General features: G+C 40.9%; 1 protein-coding gene across 3 annotated transcripts in view; it reads right to left on the bottom strand.

Moving 5' to 3' along the window:
* Nucleotides 1-20,702, bottom strand: part of LOC140552124 (cytoplasmic dynein 1 intermediate chain 1) — an 86,231-nt gene extending 65,529 nt beyond the window's left edge. Inside the window, exons 1-8 of one of the 3 annotated variants that reach the window (XM_072676123.1) lie at nt 20,405-20,702; nt 18,064-18,182; nt 17,814-17,928; nt 15,786-15,873; nt 14,452-14,457; nt 9,623-9,667; nt 6,981-7,040; nt 4,741-4,856 (exon numbers count right to left, since the gene is read on the bottom strand). In XM_072676123.1, coding sequence (XP_072532224.1) covers nt 4,741-4,856; nt 6,981-7,040; nt 9,623-9,667; nt 14,452-14,457; nt 15,786-15,873; nt 17,814-17,928; nt 18,064-18,171 — 538 coding nt within the window. In that variant the 5' untranslated portion in view covers nt 18,172-18,182; nt 20,405-20,702. The remainder of the gene's footprint in view (nt 1-4,740; nt 4,857-6,980; nt 7,041-9,622; nt 9,668-14,451; nt 14,458-15,785; nt 15,874-17,813; nt 17,929-18,063; nt 18,183-20,404) is intronic. The other 2 variants (XM_072676121.1, XM_072676122.1) reach the window with 2 other exon arrangements.
* Between the last annotated feature and the right edge of the window lie 2,398 nt (nt 20,703-23,100).

Here is a 23,100-nt window from a genome sequence, read left to right as displayed (position 1 = left end):
ATAATTTTGCCCAGTAAGCACTGGAGCCATGTTTGTGGCGGCCAGTGACTGGTGCCTAATCTGATTGAGCGTGGACAATGCACACTAAGGAGGGAGTGATCTCTGACCAACTATCGGACAGGAACCTAGACACAACTCACACTACTCATATTCATTACAGCAAAGATTGGGCGGAAATGAAAAGATCATTGCATTAAATCTCCTAAACAGAGTCACACACACGAGGAGTGATGTAAGACAAAGCCCGTCACTTAAGAGAATGGGTTTTCTCAGGGAGTCAAAAGTTCAGATGGGTCATAACCCCGAGACCACTGACTTATAGCCATTGGTCACACTATATGCACAAGTCACCTCCACGCTTGTTAAACAGCGGTGGCTTGGATTTGCCTGCCTGCAATGCACTGCAATGCATTAGCTTTTAAACCCTAAATGAACTGCTGGACCTTCGTTACAAAAAAACTGGGCCTTCACAACTACATACTATCAATCACTGGATCTATTATTGGCAAAAATCGGCACACTTCATAGATTTCCCACTGACCCAGAACTTCCACATGAATTCAGCTGAACTGAGAGTTTAATGAGGGTTAACTAAACAGTCCCAAGAGCATATAAAACCTGCTCTTGTTGGATCCCTGCAGCTGAACATAGTGAACATAAAGGATCACACATCGGTCATGACCACAGGTCAGCCTAGAGCCTGCAGATAAGACATACAGCCAGAACTAAAGCTCTGCACTCCTGTCAAACAATCAGCTGTGTCATGCTCTCTTCCTTCAGACTACAAATATCCATTACAAAATAAAGTGGAGTGGACACAGCGAGGAAGTGCAGCCTTGAACCTGGGCAGTCTGGGCTCTGTAGGCCTGACTGGAGCCCTGAGGGCAAAGGAAGGTCAAGGAGTGACACTTTGTTTCCATATTAGTCCAGCAGACCTGAAGGAATAATCAGATCTACTTAAAAAAAGACATAATAAATAAAGCCCAGAGACCAGAGGATAAATGTACAGCATGAAGCCTTTAAGGTAAAGCATTTTACTGAGGATGTGCCATATTGTACCTCAGTGTACTGTGACAAAAGAAACCACTGTTGGTGCTATTTTGTACATTTTGCATATGTAGCTAATAAGGTCCCTTTACCTTAATGTCAACACTAATCAGCAAAAAATACTTTTTTACAGGTTTATTATTCAGTTATTAATCTGAAGACACCCTTGCTGGCCAAAATTGATACTGAAGTGATGTTTAGAAGGGGGAGACATCTACCTACCCAGCTCTAGGGTGGCACAACAGTCTAACTGCTGTGAGTATAGAATAAGTTCAAATGCCCGCAAGTGCTCAGTGCTCCAATGTCAAAAGCTCCCTAGTCTGGAGGCATCATTGGATGGGGATGTCCTAACCTGCAGAGGGGAATAAACAGTGAGCAAAAGGAAAAGAGACAATATCTCAAAAGTATCTGATCCATTACAGTCGCAGTTCATTTACTAATGTTTTTAAGGCTCAACTTAAAATGTATTGTTGACCAAACTGAGATGCAAATGTGAGTTAGGAGGATTTTTGACTAAAATAAGTTAAGGTAACTAAAAAAACACTATGTAATCAGTTTTTTGTAATATTTTAAGTCTTCAATATATCTGTCTTTTTACAGTGTGGAAGGAAAAACTCCAACTACTTCAGCATATCATGATTCCAAGCCCCAAAAGCTACACAGAAATCAAAGTATCAACAGCCTGTAACTTGGATAATCACCAATGCCACTCTTGGGAAATGTTCAAACATGTTCAAATGAGCGTGGCAAGTAGAAACATAGCCTGCGGAAGGTGACCACTGTTTAGTACAAGTCACTTTAGATATTGCTGCACTTAATGAGTGTGAGAGCTTTAAGTTTCCTAGAGAGCACGCTAGCACCTGGCTTTCCCTGGAACTGGCTCAATGAATAAGGAAGAGAGAGAGACTGAAAGAGCTAGAGAAAGAGAGAGAGAGGGAAGGAAGAACTGGAGGCCAAAACATTCAAAATCTGTTTAGGTTCACCAATCAGCTGAAGGAATTTCTCGAACAGGCTGAGAAAACAGTGGAGAGCGGCCTGTAAGAACTTAGCAGGTGGAGAAGTGATCCATTTAATTCTCTTTCTCTCTCTTTTTTAACAGCTCCCCCCCACCCACTCTTTCTTTTCCTCTGTGGAAGTGTCTGTGAGGCCCGCTCAGACAGACAGACAGACAGTTGTGTCGCTCTAGCCAGCTGTGATACTTAGCTCCTGCATCTGGACCAAAGCAGATAGGAGGAAAAAAACAAACAAACTACAGCAATCGCGAGCATCGCTAAGGGCAACGGCCAATCAAAGGCCTGTCAGCGGTTGCACTTGCTAAATAAATGGCCCGCCTTGACAGGAAATTCCGCCAGCAATTTTAATTCTGATCAGGCTTCAAGGAAGTGGGAAGAATAAAAACACATCAGTTATAATGACAGGAAGTCTCCAATCACATGGCAAGCAGCTGTTGCCAACGCAGGGATCAAGGAGCAATGAGAAGATGGCGGGGTTTTTGGTGCAAAGGGCAGGACGAAGAGAAAGGAGAGACGAGTGTGAGGCGAGCGGGAGAAGGGCTCAGGTCTACAACTGCAGGAGGACACATTTAGTAGAACTCCCACTTGAAGGGATATTGCTTACAGATCAGCCCTTCACAGGAAGAACAGGAGAGAGCAAACCTGTGCTTTGCATTATGCCTCCCGACAATGTTATGCAAAACACCCAGCCAATGCTTGTTAAGGGGTACCATCCATATGGAGATGTTTAGGCCTTTTTTTTCTTCAAACCATCTGTGTTTTATACCAGACCTGGCTCCCGAGTCTGGAGGATGCAATCAAATTAGCTGAGCGTTACGTGTGCTTCGTTTTAACAAGGTCATAAATTTGAAAATGTAATTGAAATATAATTCCTTAAATATGATTGGCTTCAGATGCATAAATCAAGCATCTGCCGGAGTACATTAGGAGTACACTTGTGGAAATTGGTGTCTAAACGCCAACCACTAGCTATATTCTGATGAAAAAGAACCGACAACAGGTCCAGCCTTTACCAGTACAACCCACCCATACAATAGTACAGCTTACTAAATGCTCTATTATACTTTACCAGATAAATCACAGTGTATTTGACAAGACCTTTTAACATGACAGAAATCAATCAATTAATTTGTATGGTGTTTTAAAGAAATTTAAAAAATTTTTCTCCTTATGCATTCCAGCTGAGAAACCCAGAATCAGGTAATGTAGGGCACCTGTGGAGCAGGTAGGGTTAAGGACCCAATAGTGTCAGCTTAGCAGCTTAGACCTGGACATTGAACCAATCGATCAATAGTCCAAGTTTCAAACCCACAAATTTGTAATTCAATAACCCAGGTATCGAACCCTGTAAGCAATAACCCAGGTATCAAACCCACAACCTTGTGAGCAATAACCCAGGTATCAAACCCTGTAGGCAATAACCCAGGTATCAAACCCACAACCTTGTAAGCAATAACCTGAGCATCAAACCCATGACCCTGTGATAACCCGGATATCAGACCCTGTGAACAATAACCTTGGTTTCAAACTCACAACACACTGATTAATAACCTGAGTATTAATCCCACAACCTTGTGAGCAATAACCCGGATATTGGACCCACAACCATGTGATCAACGAACTCACAACTCTATGATCAATAATCTGAGTATTGAACCCACAACCTTGTTAGCAATAACCCAGATATCGGACCCACACCCATGTGATCAATGAACTCTCAACTCTATGATTAATAACCCGAGTATTGAACCCACAGCCTCTGTCTTTGGCCTTGGACGTTTTTTCTTGGATTTCAGTACATTTAAACTGTTTCACCCAGATGCCTCTCAGTCTGTTCAGAGGGTGCCTCATGTACCATCTTACTAGGTTTTTTACCTGCTGTCACTTCCAAATTCTATGGTTCATGGGCTTATTTCCTTAAAGAGCCGTATACAATCCTAGTCTAAAATCAGGACTTTTTCACATAAAAAATGAAAATCAAAACTAATTTAACCTCAGAATCAAGAAAGTGTCTCAAACCTTCGTACTGAGCATCTCAGATTATACACAGCTCACGAGATGATCTCTGCAGAAATGTGAACGTAAAGTGGTAGCCCTCCCCACAAGACGCAGACACAATTCCAGGTGATGTCCCGATGATAGAAGCCATCTTGAATTACCCCAGCCTGCATCCACTTAATGGCCGTCTCAATGCCCTCACTGTTCTGTATTCCAAGCAGAGCCACTGATGGGCAGGCATCTCTTTTCAAAGAGGCATTCCCTTGGCTTTCCTCTCAGGAAATGGAGGCCACTGCTGGTCAAATGAATCTTAATCTGACCAGGTTCGAGCTCCTCGATGAAACTCGACAGCTGAAATGACAGCCCACCTGACAGTGATGAAAATCAAAAGCGCTTCCCTCGCCAGAGCACTTTTCATTTCCAGGCCTGGACTTTTTTTCATGTACAGGGAGCCATATGTAGATATAGGCAACGACAATTCAACAGGAATGGACTTACAGTAGCAGACAGGGGCAAACGGCACATGACACACTGTTACAGCAACAGTAGCTGACGTCAGTTAAGACACAAAATGAAAACAACGATAATCGGCACGTCCAGACTGCTACTAGCAGTAATAACAGCTGTAAGCTGTAAATGCAGTGGGTTACATAAGAACAGTAAGAAACAGAACTGAGTGTACCTTCAGACTGATGAGCGGCTAGAGGAGTCTGTGTCTCTTTAGAGTAGGAGACCACCTCCCTGGGCAAGAAATCCACCTGAGTTATCTTAGATGCCCCCAGCCTGTGTATTCTGCGTCTGGAACACAAATACAATACACACACACGCACACATACATACACACACATATATATATACATACATACATTATACATAATGAGGCAATATTAAAAAAAACACACTTATATTAACCCTCTGGAGCCTAAGGGCATTTTCTTGATTGATCTTCTTAAATATGTCAGTAAAGGCACATGTTTTATAGCAAAATGTTCAGAACAGTCTCAGCCTTTAAGATAATGAGACTGCATATGACCTAGAACACTGTGTGAACGACCCTAAACCCAAACAATTAAAGTCAGATTTTGAAATTCTTCATATTTCTTGTGAAAACATACCTTTACTCATGTGGACGAATTCTTTTGGTGCTTAAAACGGGTTTACCAGACTCTTAGCATCATAAAAGCAGTGTAATGTAAAAGGTAAAACAGTATATAATACATACAGTATATACATGGCACAAGGAAGCATAAATCCACCAATTGTAGATAAGGGGTAAATGATAAACACATAATCCACCAGAATACACCAGTTAGACCCATATTCATAGCCTCGTAACTCCGAATGTGAGTCAGGTACGATCTGGCAATGAGATGCAATGGAAGGGACGAGCCCTACATATTCAGGAAATGTGTGAATGGTATTTCTGTGCTGTATTATCGTACAGATATTAATAGAAACATCCCGAAACACTGACTTTGACACACCAGTGTTTTTGTACACTCCAGAGGGTTAACCCAGTTAAGTGATATATTAACTTTACTACATTTAAACATTTTGCTTGTTTCTTATTTCCACACGAGTAACATGTTTTACAGCAACACAATCTCTGTCCAACTAAACAGAATAAAAGAAAAGTTATGGTGACGTAATCTGTATGTCATTTTAGTCATTGTGGAAAGTGAATCCACAAGCACAAGCACAGCCCAGCTGAATCCTACTCGATTCACTGCTTTACTGTTTAGATGGGGAAAGGTTTAGGCAGCGCTCTTTGTGAAATATTGAAGACCAGCAAAAACTACACTAGTTTTAATTCTAGTGCTCATGTGTTGCACTCTGAGTGTCCCCTGCACCTGTACTGGCAGGGTACATCAATCACTGCCACATACAGCCCCTGGCAAACAGCTGGAGAGTAACCAGCTGAAAGCACTTAAACCTGACAAACTTAAAAAGAAGGAGAATGAGAAGGAGGAGGGGGGGAGTGAAAGACAGACAAAGAAAGAGAAATAAAAGGTCAGACGGGGAAAAAAAGGTGAGAGACACCACAGTGAGTACTGACTGAGAGAGAGAGAGAGAGAGAGAGAGAGAGAGAGAGAGAGAGAGAGAGAGAGACAGAAAAAGGGGTAAGAGAGATAATGAGTGTAAATGAATGATAGTCAAATGAGAAAAAGAGAGCAAGTGAGACAGAGAGAGAGAACGAAAAGATAGACATTGGGAAAGAGACTAAGAGACTAAGGACAAAGAATGTGAGAAAGTGAGAAAGTCAGACATAAAGTGAGTGTAATTAAGACAGAATGAGAGAGAGAGAAAAACAGATAATGGGTGACAGAGAGAGATAAAGACAGTGAAAATGAGAGAACAGAGGCAGAGGCAGAGACAGAGAGAGAGAGAGAGAGAGAGAGAGAGAGGACAGAAAGAGAGAGACAGAGAGAGAGAGACAGAGAGAGAGAGAGAGACAGAGACACAGAGAAAGAGAGAGAGAGAGAGAGAGAGAGAGAGAGAGAGAAAGGACAGATCTAGACATTGAGAAAAAGACAAAGAAAAATTGAGAAGACAGAGAACAAAAAGAGACAAGAGGACAAATAAAGTGAGAGAGAAATAGAGAAAGAGATAAAGAGAAAGGGAAAACGAGAACATGAAAAAGAGAGAGAGAAAGAGAGATAGAGACAGACACAGAAGGAAAAGTGAGAGAGAACAAGAGAGCTAGAAAGAGAGTGTGATAGAGAGATAAAGTGGAAAGGGAAAATCAGAAAAAATTGAGAAAGTGACATATAAAGAGATAAAGAGAGGACGAGACAGAGTGAGAAAGAGAAAGAGAGAGTGGAAGACAAACAGAGAGAGAGAGAGAGAGAAAAGAGAGTGAGAGAAAATGAGAGGTAAGTAGAAAAGAGAAACAGATGGTCAGAAAGACGTGGGAGTAAGTACCCGAGCTCAGAGTCAGCCTGCAGCTGCAGAACAGAGGGGTCAGTGTCCCACTGCAAGGTCCTGGAGGGAGCAGCAGGGGGCGCCACGCACGGGCCAGGAGGGAGAGAACATGCGTGATTAGCCTTGGTAGTAAGACACACCACAAACACACACCGTCACACACAGAACCGCATGCAAGGTGGGAGAACAGCGAGAGACACAGGAATAATCACATCAGTTCACACACACAGGGTGGCACAGTACACAATTACCACATAGGCACATATTCATGGTAATCAGGTACAATGTAGTTTACAGGATCTACAGGATGGTTGAATGACTGCAGGGCTGTCCCACTAGTAAGACGTGATCGCATATTAAGCAGGGTAAACAGCACACAGAGTTTAAACAGTGTAACAGTACTAACGGTACAATTACTATAACAGTCCTATGGCACAATTTATGTGATTTTGCCTCTGTACACCACCTGTCAGGATCTGAAATTCTTGAGTTTTAAGATTACTGAATTAACCATTCAGGAATTAGAGACATGGTTTACATAGCCTCTCCATTTTCACAGGCTCAAAAGTTATTGGACAAATGCTTCACGGGCAGGTGCATTCATTATGTAATGACAAATAAAGAAGATAAAATATCTCAACTTGAATGCAAGTGTTGAATTTGCATTTGGTAGCTGTTTATGTAAACTCATAATATGCAGTCCAAAGAGGTGTTGATGCAAGAGAAGGAGGCCATCTTTAGACTGGGGGAAAAAACAGACCAATTGGGAACACAGCAGAAACTTTAGGAGTGGCAGACTCAACAATCAGTACATTTTGTAGAGTTCACTGTCAAGCTCAGAACCACCAAAAGGTCTGGAAGGCCACCAGAAAGTAAAGCCGATGAATGCAGAATACTTTCCTTTGTTAGGAAAAGCCCCTTAACATCTAATCAGTCGCTTGACCTCAGCAGTATTGAGCGACTTTTCATTTACTTAAGACAAAACCGAAGTACCCACAAACAAGCAGCACCTGAAAGTGGCTGCAGTAAAGGCCTGGCAGAGCATCTCACAGGGGAACAAAAACTCTGTTTGGTGATATTCATGGGTTCCATGTGCCTTCAGACATAAAAGGTAAAAATACTTTTATATTTACAATAATGTTCCTCTGTCCAATTACTTTTGAGCCTGTTTAAATAGAGGGTGTTTGTAATAAACTTCCGTAATTCCAAATCCGGTTAATGTGATATTTTTGTGAAGCCCCTTGAATTAAAGCTAAAGGTCTTTACTTTTATCGTATCTTAATTTCTCCATTTCAGATGCACTGAGGTGTTGTACAGAGGTGAAATTACAAAACTTGTGCCACTGTCAGTATGAAGGCAAATCAGACATAGTATTACTGTAATGTACATCCACAGTCATCTGGAAAATCTGTCTGTGTGGTACATGAATATGATTATGATTACATAAATAAAAGTCACAAAAGGAGACAAAAAGGACAAAATGCAGAGGCTATCATCTTTCACATTCCATTGCCACCCCTGAAAGATGAACATACGTGTATGTATATGCAGTCATGGTAAGGTGTATTGCACATATATGAATGAAAAAGCTTCATATATGGCACACACAATGTATGTCCAAATGTATGTAGACACCTGCTCAATCTTTCATCTAGAGATTAATAGGGAGTTGGCCTCCCTCTTAGCTGCAGGAACAATATTGGGTGTCTTTAAATGCACTTATCAAATATTTATTATTATTATTTATTTTTTTATTATTATTATTGTTATATTTATAGTATTCTCTTCTCAAACGGCTTTACACTAAATGCTAGAACATTGCTGTTAGGACCACAACCACAAGCGCAATAGTGAGGTCATTCCAAAGGTATCTGATGGTGCTCGATTACTCCATCACTACCTCCCTAATGCAATTCACATGCTCCACACTCCCCTGGGGGGCTGGGCAACTTTAGACACATCTTGCCAATGCTTGTCACTGGACATTGTGACCTTAGGCCCATGTGCGGCTGCACCAGAACATCCCATTATATCGTCAGATGCTTAATGCTTCTCAATGGAGATGGAGAGAAGCTGTATGTACTGCTCGTGTCAGCACTGGGTGCGCATTCAGTAAGCAAAAGGAGTGTCTACAAACTTTTGGACACACAAGGTGCGTGTATAGATGTGTGTAAGCTGTGGTGAAACAGTGTCTTCTTACGTGTCCGTTAAGACCATTTAGCCAAAATGTGTACACCTGGTAGTGGTTGACCATACAGGTCAAAAGTTATGAAAGGGTAGTGCTGACCTTGTAAACTTCTGAGTAACCTTCAGTACAAGTCATGAGCATGCCTATTATCCCTTCACTAAAAGTGTGCACAGTCAAAAGGCAGCGTCAAGCTGACACCCTGTTTTACCAGGGGATGACACTTAAAAAACTGGATTGTCATTCAAGCTACGGTAAATGGCTTCAATCTAACCATGCAAGAGGAATCGCTGAAGTCAAGGCTGGAGATAACAGCAGGCATCAGGCAGTCACCCTGGGGGGACACGCTAAACCTCTCTGCGTCTCTTTCAGCTGCCACTGAGATACAGTGAGCAGCAATGTTTGCAAAGCAAAAACTAGTTGATATTTTCATAGGTTCTGCTCTTCAGATACATACCTCTCACTGGCTGTGTCTGATTTGTACTTACTAATGGCACTTGACCTAAGAGAGGAGGAGAGTTGAAGTAAGGGTGGGCAATTTGGTAAAAATGTAACATCGTACTTGATGACTTGATACTTATCAAATACACAGTATATGTATGGTAATATGTCGTTTTTTAGGGGCCGGATTCACAAAAGCTTTCCAAAGAAGAAAACTACAAAGATGAAAACAACGTTTATAAGAATGTTCTAAAAAATAAGACATAAGACATTAACAAATTATGTAATATTATAAGGAATTATTTGCTTTTAAAAACACTAGGTGGTTTTCTGATGCAGTCATTTGTTGCTTTTTATGCTGTATTTTACAGCTTATCATAAATGATATGAGAAATTATATTTTTCATTATGCAGTAAAGTTAATGCGGCCTTAAGCAAAATGATGGAGGAGATACTGGATAAAATTAAGCACTAAAACATTTCAGTACACAGGAACTAGAAGTGACGATGGAGGAAACTAACAATTCATTATTTTCCCTATTTAGTAACTAACAATAATCTAAAATCTATTATATATAATAATAATAATAATATAAAATAATAAAAGTCTTTTTTTAAACATTTTAGTCACATGTAATGCTCCCGACACTAGGAGGGTAAGGACTTATATATGACTCCTCCAACACATGTGTACCATCCAACACCTCTTTTCAAACTGTCACTGGATAACCAACCAACACCCTTGGAGGAAAGCGCCGGGTACCCCGTTCTGATACATCGGTTGGCAGACACACGAAAGTGATGTGGGGAGAGAAAGAGCCATCTACCCACCCGGAGAGAGCAAGGACAATTGTGCTCTCTTAGGTTCTGGCTGCTGATTGCAGGCAGCATGATTTGAGATTCGAACCAGCGATCACCAGATTACAGCGGCAGCGCTTTAGTCCACTGGGCAACAATCTCCACTTATCAATCTTGTTTAAATAGAAACTGATTCTACAAATTCAACTATTTAAACTGATCATTTTAAAGACCTTCTGACCTCTTCTGACAGTCTAAGACTAGCATGAGGCGATTATAAGGTTAAGATCTTTTAGTTTTTAAGAATACCAGTTGTTCTCAGAATGTTTCCTAAGAGAAAAGTTAAGAGCTTTTTCGAAGAACAACTATTTAATATCTAATATTTATCTTAACTTATTTTAAGTATAAAGGATAATAAAAGAAGCACATCTAAGGAGAATTTCTTTCTTAAGACATTTGTGAATCCAGCCCCTGATGTTTACAAACAAGTTGGAAAACACTAAAGCTATGTCCACACTAATACGCTTTAGTTTTAACATAAGCCTTACTAAACCCAGAGATTATCAAAGACACAGAGTAAACAACCTGAAGTGAAGCGTCTTGTCCTAAACTTCTACCAAACACATGGTATGTTCTAATGTGTCCTAACAATTATCTGCACACATATCAGAGTAAAACAAACCCTTACTACCTCCTCAGGCTACATCGACAGAATAAGAGAAACAGTCTTTGAATGTGCAGCGTTCTGGGACTACAAGTCCTGGTTATAGGACGCTGCTGTAAAACGGCCAGACTCATGGTGAGAGAAATGGACATACAGTAAACACAAAGGACCTTCTTTTGTTGTCTGTGCTTGTTTTGTTGTACACAGCTATAGTGAAATTCACAAAGAACCTGTAAACACACACAGAATATAAACCTAGAGAAATGAGACTTCAGACAGTCTTGAGCAAATTACGTGACCCATACAACTGATTTGTAACCTCATTTGTAACCCCCCCAAACACACACACACACACACACAACTACATTAGACTAGTTTTCTTTTCATTATTTTGAGTAGTAAATCGTGCAAGTTGTACAAACCCCCCTGAGCTGGTATAGACTGCTACAGACTGCTACAGCCTGTTGTGTGTAAACACTAGTATGTTCAATGTGTTTCCACACACAAACCCAACACATCATCCACGTCCGATCCATCATGATTTCTTGAGTTGAAATTTTTGAGTTGAATTGAATTGGGAAAGGTCCAGAATGTTGCTGAAGTAGTACATTTATTTTCAGTCATTTCACTGCAAACAGCACAGCAAGTGGTAAACAATAAAGAGGGAATCGGAAAAACCTTTGTATGTGAGCCGGTCTCACATACACATGGCAGCAAGAGGAAGGGAGAGGGGCGGGAGAGACAAGACCAGAGCTGGGTTATGGAGAGCCTGACCACTTCCTATTTCCTTAGTTGTATCAAAAATCACTGAAAAACGCTAGAGGGAGACCTCAAGCGTGTCCTCAGTGACTAGGGATAAATGGAGCTAAATGGCTAAGTGTCTTACTACTTGTTCAGGATCCGCCTTTCATTTTGGAAAGACCAAAATCAATAGAGACATTATTACACATTACTGCTACAGAGTGCTGACTGGTTGGCAAGATGGCTCTGGTATCTCATAATGTTATTAAATTATTAATAACATTATAAAAATATTTTTGAACTTACTCGGGAGCGCCCTCTAGTGTCTGACTAACCCTGAAGACATTCTTAAGTGGTAATTCTTCTGTTTACAAGTTCTTTGACAAGACTACAGTCACCGTAGCGACACTCATAAATTTACTACAGTTCAAACACTACCACGCAAATCGAGCATGACTTGATAACTAGTAACCACTTAAGCTTTCTAGGAAATATGAGAAAAGATCTGACATCTGTACCATGAAGGTTCAGTATGAATGCACGTCTCATTACTCCCCTACATAGTATAGACCGTGGTCTGGACATTATCATTAGCAATGCCACCAACACTCCATTAGCCAGCCACCACCTCATTTCAACTGTCGCTAATGTAGTACTGCTAGCTAGCCAACACGCTCCGGGCAAAGCACAGCTCCCTAATTCCGATACAACAGCTAACAGACACCTGTGCTGACCAACATAACACTAAGAGTAATGTGGGGAAGAAATGCCATCAACCCACACTTAAGAGCAAGGCCAACTGTGCTCTCTCAGACTCCGGCTGTTGATGGCAAGCATAGTGGCAGCGCCTTGGTCCACTGGACCTCTTAGAGCCCTATGGAAATGAAATTAGTGTGGACGTAGCCTAAATACATCACGAGAACAGTATTGCCATATCTGCAAATGACAATAAAAGTACAGAGAAAATGAAGAAGGAACAGGAGGACGATACCAAACACTTGGTAAAATGCAATAAATAAAATATGAATAACTGCATAATAAGATGACACCCAATCATCTTTTTGTGAGTATGCAGTTGATGCAGTTACAGTGTGCAGGTTGTTTTTATTTACAGGATCATAACAACTATACCAATGATACCCACAATATACTCTGAAAAGTGCATTGTGACATGATAATGATAACATATCCACATATTACCCACCCCTACATACAGTAGGAGACATTGAGATGGATAAATAAAGGGTTGCCAAGCTGCCCACACAGTGGACCAGACCCAATATTTGGCCACAGAGTTTTTTTGGTCCGCCAGATAACCATTACCTTCACAGTAGTAAGATTTTCATGTACTCACGACCCTTACTTATATTACACAGATACTTGGGTTTACTCATTCGTTCGTGACTCACCGCGCTATTACACTTAAGGCCACTGGCTGATACGCTAAGACCTTCTAAATGTGCAGAGTGCAATAAAATGGCTTCAGCAGAGAGGTGGTGAGCAGAAACACGCTCCCTGCAGAGAGCAGTTGACAGGGCCAAGCACGGCCATCAAATGTCACTCCATGAAGCAAGCCTGCATTATACAGGCTTAATTACAGGCCTGTCTGCTGAGTGGAGCACAGGCAGCCCCCTAACCACATCAGCTCTCACCTTACCCCACAGCTCCAGCTCGCTCTAAACACTTTAGTGACTGGAGAAAGGAATACATCTACATGTGATGATTAACAGTATGCTCTTCTTTAACCCTTAGAAGTCATCACTAGTTATCACTAACTAGAACAAAAGCCTGTAGCTGCATTATGCTGTATGTATATGGTGTATATTCAAACACTCAAATTACTCAAAATACAAACAATACAGAATGAAAATTGAATGTACACCAATCAGCCATAACATTAATATTGTGTAGGTTCCCCCAAAACAGCCCAGCCCTGACTACACAAGACCTTTAAAGGTGTCCTGTGGTTTCTGGCACCAAGACATCAGTAAGTCCTGTAAGTTGTGAGGCGGGGCCTCCACAAGCCTCAATAAGCCATAGGCGCCCATGACCCTGTTGCTGGTAACAGACTACTGTATACCCGGAACACCCGGAGACCTACCTGATATTTTGGAAATGCTCTGACCCAGTTGTCTAGCCATCACAATTTGACTCTTGTCAAAGTGGCTCAAATTCCTATTCTTGCCCATTTCATTTCAAGAACTGACTGTTCATTTGCTGCCTAATATATCCAACAGGATAATGGGACCAGATCATCATATGTTATTTACTTCACCCATCATGTTATGTTATGGCTGATCGGTGTAAATGTAACCCGTTATCTAACTATCTATGTACTAATACACAGAGTGACATTTAATTAGCAATAGAACTAAAGACTTCTAAGGGTTAATGGATAAAGCTCTCGGAATAGCTGAGAATTCCTTAAACGTCTTACTGCAGGATGCTCTCTGCTGTATTATCAATACTTGTAGTAAAAGCTGCATACCAAAGCTATTACCCTCTATGACTGACCATGTCCTCTTTAGAGCATCTCTGCCAGAGTCAACTCTGACAGTTGAGGCGATACAATATGTGAATGACAGAAACAAGGACGAGAAACTACAGGACACACATTCAGAAACATTAACACTGGTTCTTACCTATATCTGAGGACGCAATTCAAAAAGACAGACAGGGGAATGAGTTAAAAGAATGTTTCAATAACATATATTTTTTAATTGGTGTTGATAATCTTTCAGAGAGCATCCCTGATGCTTCCTAAGATGAAAAATCTTTCAGTTATTATACATTCTTAACACTTGTGTAGTCTTTACATTTTGTATACTCCCTTTTAAAGGGTTGAAAATGGTCAAAAATGACCCAAAGACAGTCTATGTACCCTGTTGGTGTAAACGTGCAAAGGTGATATTTGACTTGCTATAATTTGTTTTGCTCACTCTAGGTAAATTCAACACATTTCAAGTTGAACAAAGATAATTTATAGGGTTTTTTGCTGTTAAACATGGTACGTAAGACCACACATAGGTTAAAAATAAAGGTGCTACAAAGGGTTATTTAAATTATGCCGTAGAAAAAACACTTTTAATTTCCTAAAGAACCATTTCTGTAAAAGAGATGTGTGTGATGGACCTTTTAAAGGTTTCGACAAGTTGATTTTTGAATTTAGAGGTTCACACTTACATACACTACATGGACAGAAGTAATGGGACACCTGCTTAGGGTATTAAAAAAGAGTTTATCCGGCTTTTGTTGGAGTAACTATCCCTACTATTCTAATACATTTTGGAGCATTGCTGTGATTTGACTGCATTCAGTGACAAGAGTGTTAGTGAAGTCAGCATGTTGGATGATCAGCACCTCCCCTCATCCTCAAATCCTCAACGTATTCTAAAAGTAGTGGATGGAGCACCAACCATCATTCCAGAGAACACAGTTTCACTGCTCAATGCTGGGGGACTTAATACCCCTCTAGCCCACGCCAGGGATTAGGCATGGAACCACTAGGTTCATATTTATCTGCTCCAGAGAGTCTTATTCTACTGTCAACACGTCTCTACAGGGACTAGACAAGCTGTGTGTGTGTGTGTGCATCTGCACAACTGTGTCAGCAATTTGAGCAACTTAAAGTAGCATATATAAATGCAAATGTGTCCACAAACATCTGGACATATAGTGTATCTTTTACACAAATGGTGTTGAGAAGGAATCTTTATGGATTTCTGAGTAGCACCTTTATTTTTAAGAGTGTGTTTAAAAGTATTTACTCTGAGTATAGCATTAGAGCAGACCAGTAAAGTGTAATTACTGCCAGAAATCAGTATGGTGAAAATGAGGGGTTAGCATGGTAATTCAGTTCATAATGTATATTACTCCAAAAACATCATGATGTTGGTTTTGTAGATTCATTACATCTCATATCTGAGTTATGTCATAGTGAGCAATACATACACATAGATGGAAGAGAAAGACATACCTGCCCGCAGCGGCACCATCCACTGAGTCCTGACTGCCCGTCTCACTTGGCGTGCTCATTGACTTTGAAGGGGACATTGGCGTTGGGACTAAAACACATATAATATAAAGATCATTTAGTAACACATGTAACATCCAATCATTTTATAATATTATCTGAACCAGTTCTAGAATAATATCAAAGGTATTTGTAAATGCTTCTAGATAGATGCACTACATAATACAATAAGCAATTAACATGCTGTACTGGCATGCTGGGCAGGTACATTTGACCTAAGTTTTGAAACAAGACAGAAAAAGTGACTTTGAAAGAGGGTTCATTATATGTGCAGAGATGGCAGGTGCTGCAGTCACAAATACAAACAGTGACATCTGCATTAAGATCTGTGGAAAACACTGTGGAATTTGTGATTCTCAAGCATTAATGCGATATATAAGTAAAAACAGAAGAGCAGCTGCTCCTCAGATGAATATGAATGTCAGTAAACGAACCTATCAGCCTGTCAGGTCAAAGATGACCCAAGACAGTAAATGTACAAAGGTGATATTTCACTTGCTGTAATCTGTTTTGGTCACTCTAGAAAAATTAAAAAAAACTTCATTTATAGGGTTTTCTTTGCAATTAAACATGGTAGCAGGTCCCTTAGAGGAGCAGCTGCTCCTCAGATGAATAAGAATATCCATATAGGAACCGATTAGCCTGCTAGCAAGAACAGTTCTTCCATAACTTTCTATATAGAGCATAACCCCTTGTTACAATGACAAGGGTTCAATGGTGTAAAAACCACAGGCACTGCACTACTGCAGAGATGCGGACAAATGTGGATTGTAAGTGCATGTACACCAAAAGAACGGGACAGGCCTAAATGTTTGACCCCCCCAGAGTGAGGGAGTGTGAATGTTCTGCTGTGAGATAACTTTGATGGAATTTTGTTGGGTCCACTTGTCCCCTTAGAGAGCAGGGTCACTACAAAGCTCTATTCTGACTGATTACCTGACTGATAGGAGGGATCTCTTCCAGGATAACAATGCCCGAAAGAGGTCACAGGTTGATGAGTATTTGGCTTGAAGCCCTATACAGGGTTCTCCACCAACATCATCAAAACACCCAAAACCAAGGCACATTAAAATTGGGAAGGCTAGACAACTGGGAAAGAGCATCTCCAAAATATCAGGCAGGTCTTGTGGGCTGTTCCCAGTGTGCAATGGTCAGTACCTACCAAAAGGCTCACTGAAGTGATGCATGAAAGCCCCACAACTTACAGGACTTAAAGGATGTGCTGCTAAAGTCTTAATCCACACCTTGACGGGTCAGTACTATTTTGGTCGGATAAGGGGGGCCTAGACAACATTAGACTTTTGATGATTTTAATGTTATGGCTGATCGGTTGGTATACAGAATAGTATAATTTAAGAAACCAGAGAGAAATGCTATAGTGATATAGTGATAGAAAGCTTGTAGGTTTGTATAATCTTGCAGGTCATTGGAACATCTTGCCACTAGGGGGAACTAGAGCTGTAAGGCTGTCCAGTTATAGTCACTAACCCAGTTCCAAGCACCACATCTGTAAGCCACTACACCTAATCCTGCACATTTCTGCCTCTGCCATAACAAAACAGTTGGCGGATTTGTGGCATTTTTTTAGGACAGCCTCTTAATTAATGCCTGAAATGGACATCTGCCATTATGTGGATGAACTCCTGAACACGCATATTCTGAAAGTGACAGGCTTAACACTGTGGTGAGCTGCTTCTGACTTCAAACTAAATGTGTTGGAAAAGCAGGCAGAGTTCAGTTAAACGACAGAACCGTTTTAGCCTGAGCCAACTCCCATTTACAGTCAGGAAACATTAATATTTGCTGAAATGTGCCTCGACTAGAGGATGGAGTCGACCGCAGGCTGGTCCCATGCAGTGTAAGGAGACATGCTTCTGAGCAGACTGTTGCGTTTGGAGGCGCGGCACTGTGGAGTGAGCTGGGGACAACAGATGCAGACTGACTGCTCAGTGAGGACTGTACAGTACGTACCTAACGGAGGCTCAGGAGAGATCCCAATACTCTGGAGGAGCGCCTCAGTCTCTCTGCGCTTACGGTCCAAATCAGAGTCCTCTGGGGCAGTCTCAGCTTTCTGTTGTGTTTCTGACTGTGTATGGAGCCCCCCCACACACACACACATATTAACATGACATGTTAACATATTCAACATTCATATTCCTACCTTATTCACTGACTTAAACTGTCCCTATACAGTCTTCACTTAAGTGTTTCAAGTCCTTACCTCTTTCTTCTTCTTCTCCTCCTCCTTCCTCTTTTTCTCCTCCCTGATTTGAGCTAGGCGCTGTTTCTTGCGCTCCAGCTCAGCTTTGAGGTCACTCTTGTCAGCCATTTTGTCCTGTCCTGTTAACAAAGGAGCCACAGTAGAGAAACAGTTGAGAGTATCCACCAAGCTGTTTAATATAAATACATCTAGAAATAGTTACATATTCATAATAATTTTGTTGTTTACTATTATCCTGTTTAACATAATAGACCTAAAATACACTGAAAATACATTTACACAGTACCCCCTTATCCCAAATAGAGCTGATCAGCCAAGACATGTGGTATCTGCAGTATTCTTCTTTAGATCATCACAGGAGTCACGAGGCAAACATAGCTAACAAGGGTAAGAGTAACAATCGGAATCGTCATTAATGGTCACAGGGGCTGAAAAGATGGTAATCCCACGATGGTAACTGGTTAACCAGATTAGCTCTTGGCTAGAATAGTGTATGTTTTCTACATGGTTGTCAAGGTGGTTATACTGGTTGACTACTTTGGTCAAGCTGGTCATACTGAAGAACTTCCATAATTATGAACCAGCATGTTCAAGCTGGTCAACATGCCTGGTCTATTTAATTTTAGTCTAAAGTCCAAACTGGCACCTTAAGATCAGCTTAAGACTAGTTTTTGCTAGTAGATGGTTTCGGATGGTTTAAGATGGTCTTTGATGCTCAAGGTGGTTAAGAAGCTGGTCATACTGGTAAAAACATGCCATGGGCATGATTTTGTTCATGCTTGGTCATGCTGGTCGACCAGCTTGGTAATGCTGATCATGCCGGCTGGCCAGCTTGGCGATGCTGGTCATGTTGGTATTGCTGATTGAACAGCTTGGTGGTCATGCTGGTCAACCATTTACATTTACATTTATGGCATTTAGCAGACGCTCTTATCCAGAGCGACTTACAAAGTGCTTTGCTATTTACCCAAGAAAAGCCTTAGCTAGTTAGAATAGACTAATAATTCAAAGGATACCTCTAAGCTTAGACATTGCTAAACACAAGACAATAAGGTGACCATAGTACTCTAATCGTCCAAGTATTCTTGGAAGAGGTGGGTCTTCAGTCTGCATTTGAAGACAGCGAGCAACTCTGCCGTTCGGACACCCAGGGGAAGATCGTTCCACCACTTTGGTGCCAGGACAGAAAAAAGCCTGGACGCTTGTCTTCCGCGGATTTTGAGGGATGGCGGGTCGAGCCGAGCCGTACTTGAAGCTCGAAGGGCTCTAGGTGTGGATCAACCAGCTTAGTCATGTTGGTCATGCTGGTCATCCAGCATGGTCAAGCTTGGTTATAACTGGTCAGACTGATCATGCTTGTAGAGCAGCTACACCATCAAACTCAAACAAAAAGTTACCCTATGCTGGTCAAGAGCTAAGCTGGTCAACTATCTTACCCAGCTAGCCAAGCTGTGATTTGTACACCACTCTAAATCTTTTTCAGTGACACAGACTTTTACTATATTAGCTTAATAGCACCAATGCAAAACTAAAAGCAAGTTCATTAGTCAATCAACTACATTTGGTGTAACATAAGGACGAAATCATGCTGATTGTTTGTTACGTTTTTGGTAACCCATCCCTGAAGCACAGTTGTTTGCATAGTAAGAGTATGACACAGCATATATGACCTGGGGAAGCATAGATTTAACACATAATAGCATGCCCTGCTTTCACTACAGCAGTAACAGCATGCTTGTAATGACATCTTTTAATGAAGGTTACTATTTCATGGCTGCACACAGCAGCTGATTTGCTATAGCTATACAAAGGGGACAGGGGTGTGTACTGGGCCTAATCTTCAAAAGAAGTGAGCTCAACAGAAAAAGCACAGAAACACTCAACATGAATAAGACAGATCAGAATAACCTCAGCACTGGAGCATCTGTGGATTATCTACTGTGAGAAAGCAACAGAAATGGAGCCTAATTTCCCCATACAGGCTTTCTAATATGGGAGCATCTGACAGCATGCCTTCACCATGATGTGCACCTGACTCCTCCAGCAGGAGAAAGCAAAGTTCAAAATACACAAATCCTCGCATGTTCCCGATCACATCCGAGTGATTTAACTGCGTTTAGTGACATTACGATGGAAATCGTGAACGATGGCTACTTGCTAAGTGTGGGTAGCCCATGGAGCCAAGCGCCATGACGTCATATGCCATACGCGAATACGAGGAGCACAAACGGCAGGGCTAACTCCACAAAACTGGGACAGACGTGCGAGCCAAACATGTGGGAACAGTCGTCCAGACCACACCGTTAAGCATGCATTTCCAAAGACGCAGGTCATGGCTTACCTGGACCCCGTATGGATGCTGTCCACTCGAAAGATGCTGTATCACTCCTTGCTGCCGCTCACACGCTCTTGCATCCGCAGTGATGATCTCGTCTGAGCTAAAACATGCCTCTGCTGGGATGTTCTGCTGTAAATGCCGTACTCCTTAAATGACAACTAGTGTGAATGCACATTCATATTCAGCCATTTCTTCATATGCAAGCCCTACTCTGTCCTCCTGCTCCAGATTGAAGAGGCAGCCTGTTAGAAACAGCACCACTCCGGTAACACATGCTGTCAAATGAGCGCTGTGCACCAATCTGTCACAACACTGACACCTAGCGGCGAGATGTTTAGAGGGCAATTTAAAGGCGCCCTAGAAAGGAAAAGTTGAATAATGAGAGTCTGGTACTTGGAAAGGACATATTATGAACCTCAAACACTTGTTGTTTTTTTAAGCATATATGTACCCATATAAGTAAAACTGAGTTGTAAAACGGGACAATTTTTCAAACCCTCAAACTGTTACATAACAGTGTTGCTCCATGAGGAGGAGCTTCTTTCCACAAGCCATCCGTGCCTTGAATGGGGACAGGGACTTAGGACACTAAATCAAAGTATCTACATACACAAACTGGACCCTCACTCACTACAATACATAACCATGGCTCACGGAAAACACACTACGGACAATAATGAAAATATTTCTTTTTAACTCACACATACACTCACATACAGATAAATATGTACATATGTATATATATATACACACACACACACACACACACACACACAGACACGCACTATTTCATCTCTGTATATATATTTGTATATTTGTATTTTGTATTTTTTTTGCTTATTTCTATATTTTCATATTTTTATATTTTATTCTTTAACTTAAATGTAACTTATTCTATTTTTATTTTCTTCATTTTTATTCTACTTTTCTTTTGCACTTTTGCACTTTACTTCATTAAGTTAAGGTTTAGTTAAGTTTAAATGTAGATTTTTATTGTATAGCTTGATGTGGGCAGACTGTCAAAAAAGCATTTCACTGCAAGTTATACTGTGTATGACTATGTATGTGACAAATAAAATTTGATTTGATTTGATTTGATTTTGATTGCTCACTATATTAATCCCTCATTTATTCTTTTGGCTCATTTTGGCACCTTCTACGGTAGCTTTAATATCATGTGTACCTACAGTGTACACTTCTCTGTTTCTTCTAAAAAAAAAAACAAAATCTAGTACAAATTCTGCACTTTTTAAAAAACATTACTCATGAAAGAAGAAAGCAAATATAGATAATAATATATGGTTCACTAGTAATACAGTATGCCCCCCCCCCCCCCCCGAAAGGGGTTAAGCCTAGTCCTAGAGTACATTTTACATTCAATGGAGAATCACCATTCAGAATGCTCTGTAGTCCAAGACTAGTATTCATCCCTGTCTTAGTAACTGGCCCTATATGTCCAAATGTTTGTGGACACCCTTTTTAATGAATGCATTCAGCTACCTTAAGTTGCACCCATTGCTGGCACAGATGTGCAAATGCACACACACAGCTTGTGTGGTTCCCATTAGAGAAGAATTGCCACTTTAATAGAACATAGTAATAGCCACCATGCCTACTGCCAGGCGAGGGCTAGAGTGCTATAAAGCTGCACTACGGCCTGAGCTGTTGGAAGACTGACTGCTGGGGTTCCCTGCACCTGTGTCAGATCAGCTGCCACCAACCAGACTGACTCCCCTGCCCCCCTTATGCCACTGCTATCTGCGTAATGAATATGTTAAAATAAACATGGGCTCTTAGCTATCTGCCACTATTATTATTACCACCAATAACCATCATTACTCTCATTACTCTTACCATCACTACTGCGTCTTGCTTTTTGGCTGCTTACTGGGGGGCTTAGGTTTTTATATTTTGATGATCTCTTGTCCTCTTACTGACTCCTGTTAAACTGCTTTGTGACAGTGGCAGTTGTAAAATGGGCTATACAAATACATTTTTAAGATGAGTTGGGGATGAGGTGGGGTGGTGATCATCCAACATCCTGAACTAACTAATGCTCTTGTTGCTGAATCCAATCAAATCCTCACAGCAATTCTCCAAAATATAGGAGAAAACTTCCCTGGAAAGTAGAGACAGTTACTCCAACAAAAGACAAAGGAAAGGAAAAGGTGGAGGTCATGTTGAGATCTGTTAGACCAAGAACACTGTCAGAGAGAACTGCTCTGTGATCTAAACATCATCAAATATCTGTGGTTAGACCTTAAAATAGCAGTGCAGGCACGACTTCCCGGGAATCTTACAGAGACTAGAAGCATTTTGCAAGCCTGGGCAAAAACACCCAAAGAAGAAGATGTCATACTTGAAAATCGGGTATTTCTAAGTATTGACCATGCAAGGTGCTTTTTTATTCTTTTGTTATTTTGAATCTGTAAAAATTTAAATAAAAAGCAATTGCGCTAAAAAACAGAAATGTTTAATCTTGGACTTTATGCCTTTTTTATACATTACTCACATAGCTTTTTTTATACGTTACGGAGCCCCACTGGTAACATCCTATATAAATACAACTATTAAAACACAGTAACAGAGGTTTTGACCAGGGGTGCTCAAACGTGTATGTCATATAAATAGAAACACCTGATCACCATCATCAGCTACAGGCTATAGATACTACTGATGAACTATTATCCCTCTTTTCC

This window comes from Salminus brasiliensis, chromosome 3 (genome assembly GCF_030463535.1).
Source record: "Salminus brasiliensis chromosome 3, fSalBra1.hap2, whole genome shotgun sequence".
NCBI lineage: Eukaryota > Metazoa > Chordata > Actinopteri > Characiformes > Bryconidae > Salminus > Salminus brasiliensis.
Note: the sequence above shows the minus strand (reverse complement) of the source record. Positions and strands in the feature narration are given on the sequence as shown.